This window comes from Gracilinanus agilis, chromosome 3, assembly GCF_016433145.1.
Source record: "Gracilinanus agilis isolate LMUSP501 chromosome 3, AgileGrace, whole genome shotgun sequence".
Lineage (NCBI taxonomy): Eukaryota > Metazoa > Chordata > Mammalia > Didelphimorphia > Didelphidae > Gracilinanus > Gracilinanus agilis.
In genome coordinates, this window is record NC_058132.1 from 287,827,358 (window position 1) to 287,846,531 (window position 19,174).

At 32.6% G+C, this 19,174-nt stretch overlaps 1 protein-coding gene across 1 annotated transcript in view; it reads right to left on the minus strand.

The window, feature by feature from the left end:
• KYNU (kynureninase) overlaps positions 1-19,174 on the minus strand; it is a 120,285-nt gene that overhangs the window by 63,409 nt on the left and 37,702 nt on the right. The window contains exons 4-6 of the mRNA XM_044669899.1: positions 15,456-15,538; positions 2,576-2,637; positions 1,102-1,173 (exon numbers count right to left, since the gene is read on the minus strand). Coding sequence (XP_044525834.1) covers positions 1,102-1,173; positions 2,576-2,637; positions 15,456-15,538 — 217 coding nt within the window. The remainder of the gene's footprint in view (positions 1-1,101; positions 1,174-2,575; positions 2,638-15,455; positions 15,539-19,174) is intronic.

The following is a 19,174-nucleotide window of genomic DNA, read 5'->3' on the forward strand; positions in this document are numbered from 1 at the left end:
GAAGAATCTCAGTTTTCTCATTTGTAAAAAAAAATAAAAATAAAATGTATAAAAATAAAATTTGTAAAATTGTAAAAAAGTGTAAAATTTGTAAAAACTATTTTTAAAATTGTAAAATAAAAATTGTAAAAAATTCAAAAGATTGCTGTGAAGAATGAGCTTTCTAAAGCTTAAAATTATATATAAATCAGAGTAATTATTTCATGTGACATTCATATAGTATTATAAGACAGAACAGCACAGTGCCTATAATGGAGCTGGCACTTAACAAACATTTGTTGATTGACTGAAACTGAGGCTGTGAGGTTAAGTGACTTGCCTACAGTTACTTATATAGCTACTAAGTCAATGTCTGTATGGAAGACCAATTATTTCCTGAATTTTTTAAAAGAGAAGACTAAATATACAAAATAGTTCATCCAGAGTTATAATTTGAATAATATGAAAACAAAAATCAAGCATCCTAAATATTAAAACTAAAATATACTAAGTATCTGGGTTGGGGAAAAAACAACTTGGTGTCTATTTTATATTATCTTAAAAATTAAAATTTCTTAACTTCTTAGAATTGAGTTAAATCAATGGAAATAGCAGTACTATATCAGTGAACCATATACCTGAAAGTTAATTTTTTAAAAGAATTGACTTTTTTCATAAAATATAGCAGAAAACCTTATTTTCTAGGTTGCTGTGAAAAGACATACATCTGCTGTGGGAAGCTGAAGGGTTAAAGCACTGAGATTTGTATTGATTTGATTTGATAAAATAAAACAACAACAAAAATTAATAAAACATTTATAACTTCAGTTGATTTAGGCCAGCAGTTTGCTCAATGTCTTTAAAAAGACTAATAAATCAATGTCCCTATTCAATCTTTTCCTCCCTTAACACATGTTTTACTTGAACAAAAGGAATAAAGCTACAATCTATAAAAAATGCCTAAATCAAAAGCACTTGACAGATCTTTTTTATTGTGAGGTTACTTGGAAAAGACTAGTGAATAAACATTCAAGTCAGGCAAATGATGTTCCCAAGAAAGAGGACAGAGAATATAAATATAAATACATATATATGTATAGATATATTTTAAAAGTTCCTTACATGGTCAGAAGGAAAAGCTTTGGCTTCTAGAAGAATTTTAAATCTTGTTGATGTAGGTTTAAAAAATGATAACTGAAACAAAATAGATTTATTGGACAAGACATTAATAAGACAAATTCAATCATTTTACAATTTTATCTTATCTCAAACATTAATAAATTGAACTTAAGAATTAAAAGATGAGAAATCTGTTGTCATGTATAATAAAGTAGAAATATGGGAAGAAGCTTATGAAAAGATTTTTTATTAAAATTTTACTAGCAGTGTCTTTCCTCTACATTGAATGGTAGAATTATCTAGTTAAGGACTCTTTAACATCATGTTCTATAAAAGTAACTGAACCCATTTCCTTATTTTCACTTTGTCAACCTCATTTCATTTGTACCTTTTTTGTTTTCTATGGCTAAAGCTAATTTTCAGGCTTCTCTTAGTCCTGGCATTTATTATCTCATGAATCATAATCCACTTTACTATATAATATATTTCCTTCATTTATGGAGGAACAACTTCTAGAAGTACTAGGTTTATACATACTGCAATTATTTTTTCTTTTCTTTTCTTTTGTCCTAACTAACTTTTATTTCCATTTTGTCCTATTAAAACATTATCATAAACAAGAATGACACTAAAAAAGAAGAGGAAACATGTCTTTGTTCTAGGTAGAGAGGTGGGAGAATTATTGGAAGAGAATGATGCATATACTGCCAGATAAAGTTGCTTTATTGGTGAGGTTTCGCATATAAATGTATTTACGTTTTTATATGTATATAGTTACAAAGAAAAAAAAATCAATGCGAGTGACAGGGTGGTGGGAAATGAGCCCGAAGTCCAAAAGTCATGGGTAAAAGTTAACTAGAAAAAAATTAACCATTTTAAAGGTATGTCAAATGTACATATTGGTACACACAAAAAATACTTTGAATGGATGGTATTAAATTTCAGAAATGTTAAAACTACTGACAAGGTCTCAAATTTAAAACATCTATGAATGCTTTGGATGTTGAAGTACCTGTTTCCCTTTTTCTGTTAATTTCCCACTAATTTCTTTCCCTTCATACCTAAAAATAAAGCAAAACCAAAAATACCCACACACTATCTCACTTGATTTGTGGTGTTGATAGGTAGCAGTATTAAAAGATGAATTTCTGTGATAGAAGAGATTTGTACATCCTATAATTAAAAAATATTAGTTTTATTTATTCTTTAAAATAAAGAGTGGCTTCCTCTTGCTTCTTCTATAGTTCTCATTTCTTATGTTCTGAACAAAAATTGATCTTGATCTTGAGACCCTTAAAAGCTTATGATTATGAAAAAGGCATTAGATCTTGATCTAGCATTTTCTGGTAAGATTGAAAATAATCTAGCAACTTATTAAAAATAAATATACCACCACAAGTTCATGAATTAAAGATAAAGAAACATCAGATTCAGGAACCAAAAATGTATTTAAAGATTGTTGGGAAAGCACACTTACCAGTAGGAGATGCAAATTAACTGTCAGACCATTCATTAGGCCTATTTCATCCTTATGAGCTCCTATAAAGTAAACAAACACTAGGGTAGATTTTTCTTTTGATCCTTCATAAGCTCTATTAGAGACAGGTGGCAAAAAGGAGCACATAAATTTCAGTCTGAGACTCTTAATGGCCTTGAAGGCAAGCACATATTTAGGGTGTTGCTACAATGAAATAGAAGTTTACCCAGTTGCCTCACTCACTGTACTATCCAGACACACATCCGTACATACACATGCACTGAACTTTCAGTTTTGATGCAGCAAATAAAAAAATAAGATAATAAAATACTTTTTTCATTCTGGTAAACTAACAACTGATTTATTCAGATCATTAGGTTCTTAGCCAAATTCTCAAACCGTACATTTTTGTGCTAAGTATGTCTCTAAAATATGACTAAAACGATATTAAAGCTAATCACATTTTTAAACTAGTGGTAGTAATGTCTCACTGAAATGCATCTTTAATAAAAGAAAGTTTCAGTGCCAAACATAATTCTCCATTATTATGTTGAGGTACATAACAGCTTACAAGATAAAATAGAAAGGATACAAAAGACAAAAGGCTAAGTAGCTTTGAGTTTATCCATTCACGCAGATATATAAAACAATTAAAATTTGTGTATATCATTCATTGGGGGGGAAGGTATCATCAATACCTCCACAAGAATTCATTTCTGCCATATTTAATTCTTACTAATCAATTCTTTGGTACTAAAGTAAGAGAAACCAAAGGAAGTTAGTCTAGGAGAAAGAAGGCACCTATGAATTCAAAGAAAAATATCAATAGTTTCTTTGCTTTGGAGCTCTTTCTCTTTTTGAAAGAACAATAGACTTTCCCAAGAGATAAATTTCCATCATAATTGAAGCCATGAATTAAATATCTTAGAGTAATGTGCTTTTGGTAAAAAAAAAATACAAAAAATGTGGCAGACATTTCTATTAGCGCACATGCCTATGAAAAAAACATAATTTCCTCATCTACAAAATAAGTAGTTTGGATTCATGTTCCCTGAAGAACCTTTTAGCTCCAACATTCTATAGATCTGTTACTAATACAAACATATCTGTTAAAATAGAAAAAATAAGACCACAACTATGTTTTATTAGTTTACAAATAGAGAGTAATATTCCTATAACTTATAGATCCTGGGTAGGGTCATTTCAGAGGAAGAAAGAGAAAATACATCAATATTTGATTGGATTTCTCACCTAGACCAGTATATAGATTTACTTCTTGTCAAAGAAGCAATAATGTTATAAAACATGACTTAGCACTTTTTCATTTTATATAAATGACAGGTGATGTATGAATATGTTGCTAAGAATTGGAATATTAAGGATTTATCCCCACTAATTATAAAGTGAAATCTTCTAGGAGAAACTTGATATTTTCATTCTAACATTTCCAATATAACCAGACATATAACCAAGCAGCAATGGATCAATCTGCATCATTTTTTCATCTGAGGCAGATCTTTACAGAACATTCCATAGTAACAAGAAGTCTTTGAAATACAGGTAAAGAAAATATTATGGTCTTAGATAATTTTCACATATTGTAGTAGGTGGTCTTTTCCCCTAGCCTTTACTCTCATACCTCCAACTGCCTAATAGAAATATTAAACTGAATTTTGTATAGACATAATAAACTTAATGTGTCCAAAACTAAACTCATTCTATTTCCTCCTAAACCCTCCTCTCTTCCTAACTTCTTTATTACTGTCCAGGACTCTAACATCCTCTCAGATAACTCAGACAACTTAGAAGTCAGCTCCTTACTCTCTCACCCTCCACATCTAGTTGGTTGTCAAGTTTTGTCTGTCTTTGGACATTTTCTCTTATATGAAATCTGTCTTCTGATACTGCTACCATCCTAGTGAATGTCCTCAGTGCATCACCCCTAGACTATTGTAAGAGCCTCTGATCAGTTTTCTTGCCTCAAGACTCTCCCTACTGCAGTCCATTCTCTACTCAGCAGTTCTAAAACACAGATCTGACCAGGTGTGTCACTCTCTACCCCTCAACATTCAATAAACTCTAGAGGCTCTTTATTATATTCAGAATCAACTACAAAATCGTCTTCTTTGATTTGAAAGACTTTCAATACCTGTCCACTTCCTACTCTTCAATCCTCTTTCATTCATTCTTCTCCAGGCTTCACTCAACTCTCTGGACTTTCTCTACTTGTTAATAGAAATTTATTCACCCTGAAAAGTTTACTTTAACCCTAGACTTCTCACTCTGGAAGTACCCTCTGTCCCTTGGCCTCTTGCCCTGATTTACTGTTTTCTCCCAGAACCTCTATTTTAAAGAGGAGGGCTAAACCAGCCATATCTTCACCCTTTTTTTCAGGCTTCCCTCCTCACTCTTCAAGCCTTTTCTGCAATAGCCCCAAGCAGATAATCCTTTCCCTTCTTCTTCCTCTCACCCTCTCTCTAAATCTCCCTTCCTTTTTAGCTCCCTTTTTACTTATTTAATTCCCCCACTAGAATGTAAATTCTTTGAGCACAGAAATTATATTTCTATTGGTATTTGTATCACTGTGCTTGGCACACAGTAAGGAGTTAATAAATATTCATTGACCAGTTTTTTAGTCACTTTATATCTATTTCCCCTACATGAACTTTAGGATCCAAAAACATCGATCTTTTTGCTATCCCTCACACACAACCCTCCACCTTCCATTGGATGTCTTCCTCTTCATCTCCTCCTCCTTTTTTCCTTCAAGTCTTAGTTAAAGTCTCACCTTCTTCAAGAAGTCTTTTCCAGTCCTTCTCAATCTTAGTGACTTTCTTCTGAGATGATCTCAAATTTATCCTGTATATAGTTTGGACATGGATGTTTGCCTGTTGTCTCTCCGATTAAACTGTTTTCTCTTTGAAAACAGACTGTTTTTAAACTTTCTTTGTATCCCTCAAATTTCAAATAGTGCCTAACATATCATCATAGTTTAATTAATACCTACTAGTAATATAACATAGTGAAAATATTTCAAATAAACAACTCAAGATTAAATCCAATCAATATCCACACAAAACTGCTCTGTTCTCTATATATCCTTTTGAACTTCTAAACTCTTCTGAGTATTTTTTTTCTAACATTTTACTGATGGTCTTTCCATCTTTTGAAATTTTTTCACTATCTGCCAACTTTTCCACCACCTCCATGAACAACATGTCAGCTTGTTTATATACTATTAGCATCTTTTTTTTTTCCTGACCTGACTGTTTTCTAGGCATTGTTACTGGTATTTTATTGCCTCCTTTGGGAGATTATGTGACATAGTGAAAGGGGTGCTAGATTGTATTCAAAGAACCTCCTTTCAAATCTTTGCTCTTCAACTTGCCACCTGTGTGACCTTAAGCAAGTCATTTTACTTCTATGGGCTTAAATTCCCTCAAGTATAAAAAGGGGGTTGGCTTACATAACCTCAAAGGCTCCTCTTATCTCTAAATCTATGCTCCTTAGTTTTCGCTTTTTTGTGTTAGTTCAATATTTTGTAGTGACCAGTAGGTACAAGTTTAATATATATTTTGCAAGGTCTTTGAAACCTTCAAAATATTATGGAGCATAAAAATTTGAGAAATAAAGACCTAAAGGACAAAAATATACATTTTCTATGTCTTGTACATTTTTAACATGCTGCGGTTACTTTAATTATAATTATTGATAGAGATAACAATTGTAATGCTCACATTAACAACTCACATTTATATAGCACTCTAAAATTCAAAAAGTGCTTTATATACATTAGCTAATTTTAGCCTCAAGTGACCCAATTAGGCAATTATTACAATGATCATTATCTTTATTTTACATATGAGGAAACAGAAACTCACAGAGGTTTGAAACTTGCTTATGGTTTCACGGATAGCAAGTTCAAGAGATAGAATTTGAAACTAGGTCTTCCTGATATAAAACTTCCAATTCCAAAACCATCTACTATATAATATTGTTTTCTACATACTATCTGACTATAACCAATATAAATTGGTCAATAAAATGATCAAAAGTTTACATGATTAAAACATTTTAAAGAGAGAGTTTCATGAAATTCATAAATTGTAAAATAAGTCAAGACACTTAAAATATACTTTTCTTTTTTGTGACAGCATAATGTTATGTGAATAAAACTATATTTAAGTAATTGATATTAAAAGGTGAATAACTTGGTGCACTTAAATGATCAACATTTTATCATAAGCATATAAGATTGGAAAACTATTGTAGGATAAATATGGAGGACATAGCAACTAGTGAATTAATTGAACCTGTTGACAAAGAATACAACAATGTTGTCTACTATGTACAATCCCAACTGACACAAATATGATTAAGGAATAGGTATCTTAATAATTCTTTATTTGTGTATGTTCCCTGAGAATACTACAAAACAAGAAGATTATAGAATTGGAGATGTAGATCTTAACAGGTTCTTAAGGGTCATCTACAACTGAGGAAATAGAGGACCAGAGAAGATGAGTGACTTGATCAAGGTAACATTTTATCACAGATCTTCTGACTCCATATCCACTTCTTATTCCATTAGAATGTCAAATGTATAGTGAAATTCTATTTCTAATTCCCTTTCTGTGGATAATGAAATCAATTACATCAAGTCCTTTAATCATGTCTCCAAGAAGACCACAGAAACTATCCCTCCAGTGAGTTATATCTTCTTTATGCCTTTTCATTTTACTTACCAAATGTTTTAAAATTGTATAGGTGAGTTTCTCTAGTAGCATGGCAGAATGTTAGCACCCTTAGTATGGAATTTTTGTCCAACTATCAAGAATTGTTAAATAACATATACTAAGAACTCTTATCCTGAACACTCTCTATACTCTTTTTACCACTCAAAAAGATTATATATATATATGCATATATACATATATAAAACTAATTTTTATATCTTCATAGTTTCTCTAATCACTCCTACTTTTGCCACCATACTTTTCATAATTTATTTTTTCTTTGAAATGAATCTTTTAAAAATGAATTTTCATGAATTTTCTGATACTTATTTGCAAGATTCTGTTTTACTGGTAACATTAAGGACATGTAATCATGAACATAAATGTAATCAATTCAATCATATGTCACATAAATTATAGATATTTCTTTATAAGTCTTACATTACCCTTATAGAGATAATACTCTCTTTGGGAATAGGAAACATATCAAAGTTGGTATATCCTTGATATCCTATGGAACATAGCACTGTTCTTTGCAAAGAGACACAATAAATATTTCTTCAATACATTAATAAAAGAAGGAATGAATTAGATGGGTCTATCTATACTTAGAAGAAAATGGTTAGAGTCCCACCTTACTCCTACCTATTAGTTCTGTGATTTCAGGTAAGTTACTGTATGTAATTTAAAAGATAAGATGAATGAGCTAGGCCATCTCAACATTGTCCTTAAACTCTAACATCATACAAATATTTGTCATTTTACATACCATGCAATACCATGGCTTATTAAAGTAGTTTTTTAGGTAGCAGAATTTGTACTTCTTACTCTATTCATCTTGGATCTATAAAGAAAATCTTCTGTGAATGAGGGCAATTGAGTCTTTTGTTGCTGTTAAGCATACTTATACTAAAATTAGAAAAAAATGTTAAAGGGAATTCCTCACTAATTGAGGAAACCAAGTTAAACATTTTTATTTCCTCTTATTTTGAAGTTACTGAGCATTTCTGATGGCTCATATTAACAATATTCAAATTTTGAACATGACAGATATTGAAAAAAATGCAGAAGAAATTTGTGGAAAATGTTCATATTTTTTTCATGAAACATTCATGCCAGTACACATCTAACTTCTACAGAACTGCATAGTTTAATACAAAAAAACACTTTTTGGAGTAAGAGGCTTATGTTTTAATGTTCCTAGAATGTGTGGTATAGATTTTGTATAACTCACTTAACTCCTCTTGGTCTAAAAGTTTTTTCATTTTTAAAATAAAGCAGATCATCTACAGCATTCCTTCCAGCTCTAAACCAATGATTTTGTCATCAAAAGTGAAAGAAATGTATCACTGGATACAATTTCCTGTGCGAAACAAAATGGGTTTGAAAAATAACCAATTAATCTAAAGACCATCATCAGTGCTTGACAATATTTTAAATTAAATATGACTCCACATTTGCCATTTGAGGCTCATGATTTTTGAAAATAACAAATAAAGCTTTCATTTGTTGAGATATATGTCCACAAAACAACTTTAGATCTTTTCAAAAGGTAATGTTTTTCATTTGTAGCCCAAACATATTTTAGTACCTAATTTTCTCCAATTTAATTAATCTATAACAATATCCAAAATAAGAGCCAAAATAAAGTATATTTTCTTCTTCTTATAGCTTTGGGCCATATCATTGAGATAGGCAAAACTCTGAAATCCTATACTTTAATTTAAAATTCTCATATACAATTTATAAGCAGAAGCCCAACTAAATTTTCTAAACACCTATTATTGTGTTAGGCAGACAGTGACCCCCCCCACACACACACACCCATATTACTGTTTTAATGTCTGATGTTACTGTTCATATCTGGTGAGCTTTGACTATAGTAAAAATAGTTTATAGCTACCACTTCCCTGATGCTCTTTGACAATAAAAATAATAACTAGAATTCATACAATGCTTTTGGAGTCAGTCTGGCATAGTGAGCAGAGAGTCATTCTTGAAATTAGGAAGGGGTTCAAGTTTTGTCTTTGAGACATACTATCTACGTGAGCGTGGGGATGCCATTTAATCTTGGTGTCCTAAATCACTCTCAATGACTCTAAGATACACATGAGTTGATGAGCTGTAGTGGTGATGAAAGCTCCACTGACTGGGAGTCCCTACATGAAAAAAGATGTTAGGTCAAAGCTATCTGTCTTATGTGTTTAAAATTTAAAAAGCACTCCACAGATATTAATCTTTTTTAAGATTCACAAAAGCCATGTGAGGTAAGTCATTTCACTATTACTATTCCCATTTTATAGATGATGAAAAAGATGTAAGAAGATTATCTGATGCTTCTATTGACTATAACAGGCTAACTTTCCATTTCTTCATACTGAATTCTTCATGTCTGAATTGTCATTTCTGTACCTATATATAAACAAAAGCATTGCCATTTTCTAATATTTTGACTTAATAGGAATGTTTTAGAAGTGGTGTGATGTGATGAGTATTTCAGCTTGTCATTCCATTTCAAGGTGAGTCCTACAATGCTGGACTACTGTCACAAGCCATAGCAAAACAATCAGCTCCAGTTTTTCAGTTGTATTACTGGGTTTAGGTATGATAAAGCAACTCTTGTTTTTACCGCCCTTGACTCCACTTATGATATATATTTAACACGGTAACATTTTAATAGTATAATGCTTCCCTATTTAATAAGGAAGTTGCTATAGAGCTATAAACTTTTAAATGAAAAAAGGAAATCTGCGATAGGTTTTAGTGCCCTTATGAATAAATCTTACAGTATAATATCCACTTGCTGCTTTTTTGATATAGCTTTGAACATTTTCCTCTCTTACAATGATAAATAATAAGCCTAAAGTAATAGTATTAAAATTTGGTTTATGATTTGATATTAAACATAAAAATAAAGGTAACCAAGAGTTCTCTCTTCTGTTTTTACCTATTATAGAGATTTAAAAAATACATAATTTTTGGAAAGAACATTTCATAAATACTTTCATAATTGCCTAAATTGAAAATGACTCCTAAATAATCAGTCAATATTGAGATAGCAGTATTAAACTCATATTTTATATGAATGCATATCTAATCCAGGATTATTGTGATGCTAATTGTACCCATCAGGGGAAAAATTTCATCCAAATAATTCTGACACACATGAATAAACTGTTCCTAGGTGCTAAAACCTGAATGCTCTTATAAGTCATGTTTTATATCCCTGTTATGTAACTCCCTAAAACCATTTAATAAGTGTTGTGGAGAAAATGCTTGCTGAATAATATTTCACAAAGATAGATGGAAGATGCTAAAAAAATGAATATGTTTACTTATTCAGAACTGGTTGAGTGGTCAGAATCCAAGGGTAATCATTAATGGTTAGATGGTAGCTTATCTCCATTGAAGGAGCTTAAATTTTTTTCTTAGTCCTGTGAGGTCCAACATTTTTATCAGACTTGACCCTGTATCTTGCAGGAGTTCCACCCTGCCATCTCTATGTTACACCAGCTTACATAAAGGCATTGATGTCATACACATCACATTTGCAAGAGACAAAAAATGGAAAAAATTGCTAAAACAATAGATGAGAGAAAAGTTTCTAAATGAGACCTCCTAACAAACTGGACAAAATCAATGATGATAAAAATAGAGATAAATAGTCTTACCCTTGAGTTTAAGAAATTAGTCTCATAAACATAAGGTGGAGAAGGCTTGACTATATAGGAGTTTACCTGAAAAAATATCTGGAAGGTTAGTGTACTGCAAATTCAACATGAGTCAACAGTGAGATATGGTGGCCAAGGAAGCTAATTCAAACTTTAGTTACATTAATAAGAGCATCATGTCTAGGAATAAAGAAGGGAAAGTACCAATGTACTCTGACTTCATTAGGGCATAACTGAAGTTGTGTTAATTTCTGAATTTGGTGCATATTGGAAAGACAACCATTTTTAGAAACAATAATCTTGGAACAAACAAACAGATATCTAAGACAAACTAGAAAGAATTTTGAGAAAGATAATTAGGATGTTGAAGTGCTTGTGCCCTATCAAGATTAGGTGATTTGGTTATATTTAGCCTGGAGAAAACTTACTAAGGACATACCTGTTAAAGGACTGCCATGTGGAAAAGGGATTAGGTTTATTCTTCTTTTGTTTGCAGAGAGTAGAACTAAAAAGAATGTGTGGAAAATACAAAAGACAGATTTTGGAATGAAATAAATGAATTCTACATGATATTTGGGGATATTCCCAAGTTTCTTTGTAAAATAGTAGAATCTCCATCACTGAATATATTCCTGCAAATAAAACTGACCACTTTTTGTTTGTAGAAGTGATTTCTGTCCAAGTACATAAGGCTTTTGAGATTCCTTCTAACTCAAAGCCTCTAAGGTTCATTCAAGAAGTATTGGTTAAACCCCTAGTATTTTTACAAATTAGCATGCCAAGTTAGATAAATACAAAGAATACAAGACTGTGAGAAAGCATAGTTTACTTTTGAGCTCTCATAAGTGTCATAGACAATATATGCTGTAGGAGTTTAAAAAAATGAACAGAAATCTATGAGCTGGTATGAATTATAGAGGCATCATAACAATAATATTGCTTGACCTGAGTTTTGACAGACAATTATTAAGGAGCAGGGAGGAACATGAATGACTATAAATAAGGGAACAATTATTAGAATAGAGCCCATAGTAGAACATATTGAATTTGATATATCCCTGAGTGTTCAGTTTGGGAAATGTAGGTCAAGATTAGAGAAAAGAAGGTTCTGAATGCTAGGTTAAAGAGTTTGGATTTTATGCTATATCAGTGGGGATATTCTTAAGATGTCTGAATAGGACTGTGATGTTATAAAAGTTGTGGTTTCTGACAAAGTCTACTCATAGTGGTGTGTAGCATTGCTAAAAGTGAGGAAATGTTGACTACAGAGAGTATGCATGTTCTCATAGAATATATTTTTAAAACATATATCACTCTTCTTAATAAAGAATTAAGGACTTTGGATGCATAATCTATTTACCTTTAACATCACCAGGCATGGTGCTTTGTAATTTTTTACTTGTTATTTGCTACAAGGAATGGCTTATGGAAGCATGTCTATCAAGTAATGACTTTTATGTTAAAAAAAAGAATCAATAAAACTTTATGTTAAATTATGATATGATTGTTCTACTAATGTGAATGGAGTGGAGAAAGAAAAGTGAGAGATATTAGAGGCATTATTGAGGAATATTAAAAATAAATTCATGTTTCTAAGGGAGACAGTACAAATTTATAGATGTATATATGTGTTCACACACATATCCAAAATTTTATATAATACATGTTCAAATTATATTACCTATGGATTTCTTCTACATTGCTACCCAAGACTACCATTTCATAATGAAACAAGTAAACAATGTTTAATTATTTCTATGTAATCAAAACAAAAAAACACGATTCTAAAGCAAGCATTTTTGTTTGTTTGTTTTAGATATATTGGGGTGGGATCTAAATATTTGATTTCATCAGTATGGAAAATCCCTCCACATATGCAGATTAGAAACTGACATACAACTTTACAGTTTTAAAGAGTATGGTCTCCGAACTATATATGGAGAAGTTAAGTGATTTGTCTGTAGTCTCAAAAATAGTTTCAAAGGAAGGACTCCATACCAATTCAATGCTTCCTGAATTCAGGGCAGCCCTCTATCCATCATGCCATGAAATACCATAGTATAGTAATGGTGAACCTATGGCACAGGTGTCAAAGATGGCAACTCTCCCTTCCTCCCCCACCCAAAGTTCCTTAATAGAAAGGCAGAGGGACTCAGGTGGAGCTGCTTCCCTCCCCCTTTCAACTGTGCCAGATGACATTTTTTATTTCCCCACCCCTCTACCCAGCATCTCAAAGGGAATGCACAATGAGTAAGGTGGGTGGCTCACAGCCAGATAAGCTGGAGGGGAGAGAAGTGCTTGGGTCGCTCTCCTCTCCCTCTATACCCTTGCAGAGGACATTCCTCACTTCACCCACCCCTCCTCCCAGCAGCCCAATGGGAGCACTTTCTCCCTCCCCTGTGTAAGGTAAGGGGAGGCATACCTAGCACCCAGTGGTGGGGAGGGGATTGACATGCAGTCTGGGGGGGGTTTGAGGTGAGACTGGCACTCTATCTGTAAAAGGTTTGCCATCACTGCCATAGTATATCAGAGTGACTGAGATGGAGGGTTCTGGGTGCCTACAAGAAAGAATAATTATGCTTTTGGCAAAAAGAAGAAAAACAGAGGATATTCATAGGATGGTGCTGAATCCAGTTTTATATTTGTTGAATTTGAGATAACAATAGAATATCCACTGGAAATGATATTGATAAATGGAACTAGAAGTAAATAAAGTCTAGAGATATAATGTGGCAATAACTCATGCTAGCTGAATTGAACTATATGAAGCTAAGCCAATGAACTTGTAGACTGATAGGAGAAAATAATTTTTAAAAGATATAATCTATTTCAAGAGAAGTCTTTATTTCTCAAACTTTTCATTGACCTTCTAAATATAGTCTAAAATATCAAAGTTATATAGAATAAGAAGTTCTAAGATTCACAGATAATCAACCAATAAATCCATATGTATCTAGCACCTATTATTTACATGTAGAAAGGATAAAAGGCAATAGATTAGTTATACCACATTAATTGAATCTAACAGAACCCAAATTGCTGATTCAGAGGTTCAATTCATGTATGACTAAGACAAAGATCCAGCTGATTATGAAGAGAGGGAAACAACAAGGAATAATCAATGATATTTTCCAGGGGATCTATGCTTTTACTACAACAAGTGTTATGTTGATCTTAACAGAGATATTTGGGGAAGCTGAAGAGATGGCCTGATACTAGAAAACTGCAGGACTCGCTCTTTCCCCACACACAGGCTTGAGTGATTGGGGAGGGGTAGGTACTCCTTACTCTTCACCCCTCTCACCTAGAAGTTGGAAATCAGTTGGAAATGGAGGCAGGACTGATATCTTCTTACTAGGCTCAGCAAGGTAAATCACAAATAACTTTCACTTTCCCAACTTATATTCCCCACAGGTTTGATGGAGGGACAATAGGAGAAGCTTGATGTCTTCTTGTTATCTGGGACAGAGGAGGATCTGACTTCTTTGGCTGGCAACTGAAAGGGAGTATGCCCAAAATAATAGCTAGGCCCAGCTACTCAAGATGAAGTTTATATTGATAAAAGAAGAAAGGAAAGGCAGGGAAGGGGTATCAAAGATTTGGATAAGATCTGGGAAGCCTTGAACTGTTAGGTAGAAACTGCCCCACCCCCCCAGGAGGGAGTGGCAGACTTTTAGTTAGCTTGCCCTCAAGCCTGTAATTATCACTTCTAATATCTAAAATAACTAAATGAATAACAAATGCTATTGCTAGAAAGGTCTAAATCTGCTAGTCAGGCAAACTCCTGAGAAGAAACCAAAATGGCTTTTGCCACTATGGCCCCCAAGGCAATCCCAAAACCGGGAATAGCAAACAGCATGACCTGCCCACTTCAACCCCCAGGAATCAACTGTTAAACTCCTTTCAAACTGTTCCCTTACCCAGAGTTCTCTAGAGGGGGGTCCCCTGGAATTCTGGGTGAGTCTTGACCCTGTATCTTGCAGGAATTTCAACCTGTCATTTCCCATGTGACACAAACAATGTTAGATACAACTGAAAAATAATTAAAAAAATTTTAAGGCAATTTGCTATATGCTATGAGCTATTTAAAACAAGAGATTTACTTGTTCTACCACTCATAAGGTTTTCTCGTCTTTTGAGTGGAAAGAAAAACACAGCAATTCATATAAATATTGAGCAAATTCTTAAGTATATAAGATAATGTTTTGGTGTTTTGTATCAGCCAGACTACACGGTTTAGTTCAGTTTATATATGCAGCAAGAATCTTTGAAGATCTAATTTTAGTCATATAATACTATCCATGGATAACCTTCAGTGTTATGGGAGATAAATTTAAATATATGGTAAGGATTAAAGAGAAACTTATCTTTAATACTACAACAAAACCTGTGAATTTACAATTGATGCTTAAGCTACAGAATAAACCATTTATATTCTTTTTTCAGAAAATATTTATTGTAATTTATGCTTACCTACAATGTTAATCATATGGTGTGCAATGCATTCATCTCCTGTAATCCAAGGACGTTTTCCTATTTCATGACCATAACCTCCCCTGAAATGGAAAAGGGACATGAAAACATCTGAGCTTTTTGTTTGGAAAATATTTCAAGCATTAGAAATTGGCAGCTTTTCAAACAAATCTTCATAACTCCTTTGTAATTATGAAAAAATATTATCAAGCAACAACACTTCAGAATTGTTTGAAGTTGTCTATTTTCATGTTTTCTGGTTATTTATCCACAGGGGAAAAACAAAATTAATTTATCTTTTTTTTCAATATTTATAGCCTGATTTATTTTCTATGTTATTTCTACTTTAATTGATTTCTTTAATGTACAATAGAATCATGCAGTAGGAAATCAATAGTGTAATCCCTTGGTCCCTTAATGTCAAGAGGACAAAGAATAAAAGAATAATATAAAGCTAAAATTTAGTAAAATATCTACAGATTGAATAGGCTTGCATAATGTCATCACCTATATGATGTGTCTTATAGATAAAAATGGAAAAATATTGAATATATTACCCAATTTCAATACCATTTCCTGCTTGATTGATTTTCTGGTAATTCTTTCTATCTTTCTGCTCATTATAATATTTATAAAAATTTTATTTAATCCACAAATATGTTAAATGTTTACAATGAATAAAGAACTGGACTAAGTACTAGGGAATACAACAAACAACAAAATAAACCTTCATGAAGCACCTAAAATGTTCTAAGCACAACGATTTAAATGGATGGATTCTTCATCCTTAAAGAACTGTGAGGCAAAAGATACAACACATGAATAATTATGTATAATGAAATGTAAGGTAAAATGAGTCAAGAGAGATTTTTTAAATGCGCTCAGGAAAGAATATCACTCAGAAGATTAGGAACACTTCACAGAGATGGAGAGACAAGAATTTAAAATATATTATTATATAATCTAAACTATTTATAGCAGCTCTTTTTGTGATGGCAAAGAAGTGGAAAATGAAGAGATGTCCATCAATTGGAGAATAGCTGAGGAAGTTGTGCTGTAGAATTGTAATGGAATCTATTGTGTTTTAAGAACTGATAAAGAAGATAATCACAAAAAACCAAAACCAAAACAAAAAACCCTGAACCTATATGAAGAAATAAAAAGTAAAGTGAGCAGAATAAGGAGAATATTGTACATAGCAAGAACAATAGTGTGTGATGATCAATTGTGAATGACAACTATTATCAACAAGGAAAGGATCCAACACAACTCTAAGAGACTCATGCAAAAAATGGGATATCTATCACCATAGAAGGAACAGAGTATTAATGCAAATTGAAACATACAATTCTTTATTTCCTCCATTAATTTTTCTCTAGTGAAAGCAATATATGTTTTCTTTCACAAAATGATGAAAAGGGAAATATGTGTTATAAGATAATAATATATGTGTATATATGTACTACTGTTATGGGCGGTATGGTGCTTCTGGGTTGGGCCTGATAGAGAGATGGCCCAAGGTACTCAGATAATATAAGGACCTAAGCTGAGTAAGGATGGGAGGTCTAAGTGAACACCAAGATTGAGGTAGTGAACACAAGGTCCCCAAATATTTGTAGCTTAACTGAGCGCCAGTTCCCATCTACAGTGCCCAAGACTAAGTGACTATGTGAGAATCTGTGAACTGAATCACACAGCTTCTCTGGCTACTTGTCTTGGGGGTTAAATTGATAGATAAATGTTAGCCTTGATTGGATAAATGTTAATGATGAAGATAGATGTTAATGATGAATGGATAATGCGGTTGACTGTGACTTAACTAAAATATTCCCTTTCCTCTTTGAATGCAAGACTATTAGACTGATCTTGAGGATAATAACAGCCTTCACCCAAATAGATTTAAGAATTTAATTATAATAAACTCAGGGGAAGGATCACGGTTGAGGAATGAGGTGTTGGGAATCTGTGCTAGACTATAGATGATAGAGATGAATAGTCAATTTGATAATCAGGTTGTGCCAGGTGGCTGGAGAGGTTCCTCTCCCTCTTGGCCCTGGTCAGGCCGACACCTTGGCCCTGACCAGGTGGTGAGAGTTTGATGATATTCTTCTTGATAATCAGAGAGCTGGTATATATTTTATAGCTCTATTCAGTAGTTGGTGATGTGGTGATCAATGGAATAGGATTAGAAACAGGATACAAGTAATTTGAGCAGGTTGCTTGGCCTACCCACCCAGCTACCCAGGGTCTCCTTTTCACAACTGAGAGAGCATTTGATTCAGCTTTTGCCTTTTTATAGTGCTGGCAGCAACTGCCTTTTGCCCTTTGGCTCATGGCATCTGGGTTAAGTTCCACGTTATAAACTGTTGGCTGTCATTCATCTTGGTCTCCATTTTCTTACCAGGAATTAATATTACACAACATAATAGTATTACATTCTAATATATTATGTGTATCATATCACAATATCTGCCTTCCTGACAAGGAGAAGGGAACATGGATTATAAAATATTAAGAAAAATATTTAAAATTGTAATGTAATTAATTGGAACAAAGGAAATAATGGAATAATAAGTAAATATGAAGAAAAATGAATAAGGAAAAAATAAGGAAATAAGGAAAAGAATAATAAGGAAAATGAATAAGGAAATAATGAAGATAAATAAGGAAAAATGAAGATAAGGGAAGGCTTCATTGAGGAGGTAACCCAATAAATGAAACTCAAAGAAAGCTAAGAAATCTGAGTAGTAAAGATGAAAATGGAACACATTCTAGGGACAGGACTTGGTATTCATGAATTTACAAAGGAAGAAGGAAAAAAATGAGCTCAGAGAACAGCTGTTAGTTCAATTCGCATAGAATTGTTCTGGTGCTCATTCAGTTTCCAATCTAATAGCAATCAGATAGCTGAGTTTATTCATTTTCCACAGTGTAGTATATTAATTAATTATTCAGAGATTCAAAATAAATAGATAACACAATAAAAGTATAAGAAAATGAAGTGAGAAAAACATATAAATGGGTTTAGGAAACATAAAAAAGAAAATGACTTGTTAAATTTTAGAGCTAAAATGGGCCAGTAATACTTGAGGAAATCACTTAACCTCTCTGAGACTCAATTTCATTTACTATAAAAAGTTCCTTTACTATTTTAAATCTATGGCGCTATGATTATTTTTTCACCTTTCTTTTTCTTTAATTTTATTTTTTTCCCTATTACATGTAGATATAGATACTTTTTAAATAATATTTTTCTGACATTTTCAATCATTATTCTCTTGCTCCCTTCTAGCCTTCCTCCCATTGAATGCAATATGTATCTCCATGTTTGTCATGTGCTAAAAAAAGACAAATATTGCTTATACCAGAGAAAAATTATTTTTTTTTAATCCTTACCTTCCATCTTGGAATCAATACAGTATATTGTTTACAAGGCAGAAGAGTGGTAAGGTCTAGGCAATGGGGATTAAGTGACTTGTTCAGGTTCACACACCTGGGAAGTTTATGAGGCCAGATTTGAACCTAGGACCTCCCATCTCTAGGCCTGACTTTCAATCCACTGAGCTACCCAACTGCCCTCAAGAGAAAAATTCTTGAAGGAAATAAAGTTGAGTGATATGCTTCAATATATTTGGGAGATTAAACCTTTGTCAGAGTGTTTTGTTTTAAAAATGTTCTCCAAGTTTATTGTTTTCCTTCTAATTTTGGTTGCATTGGTT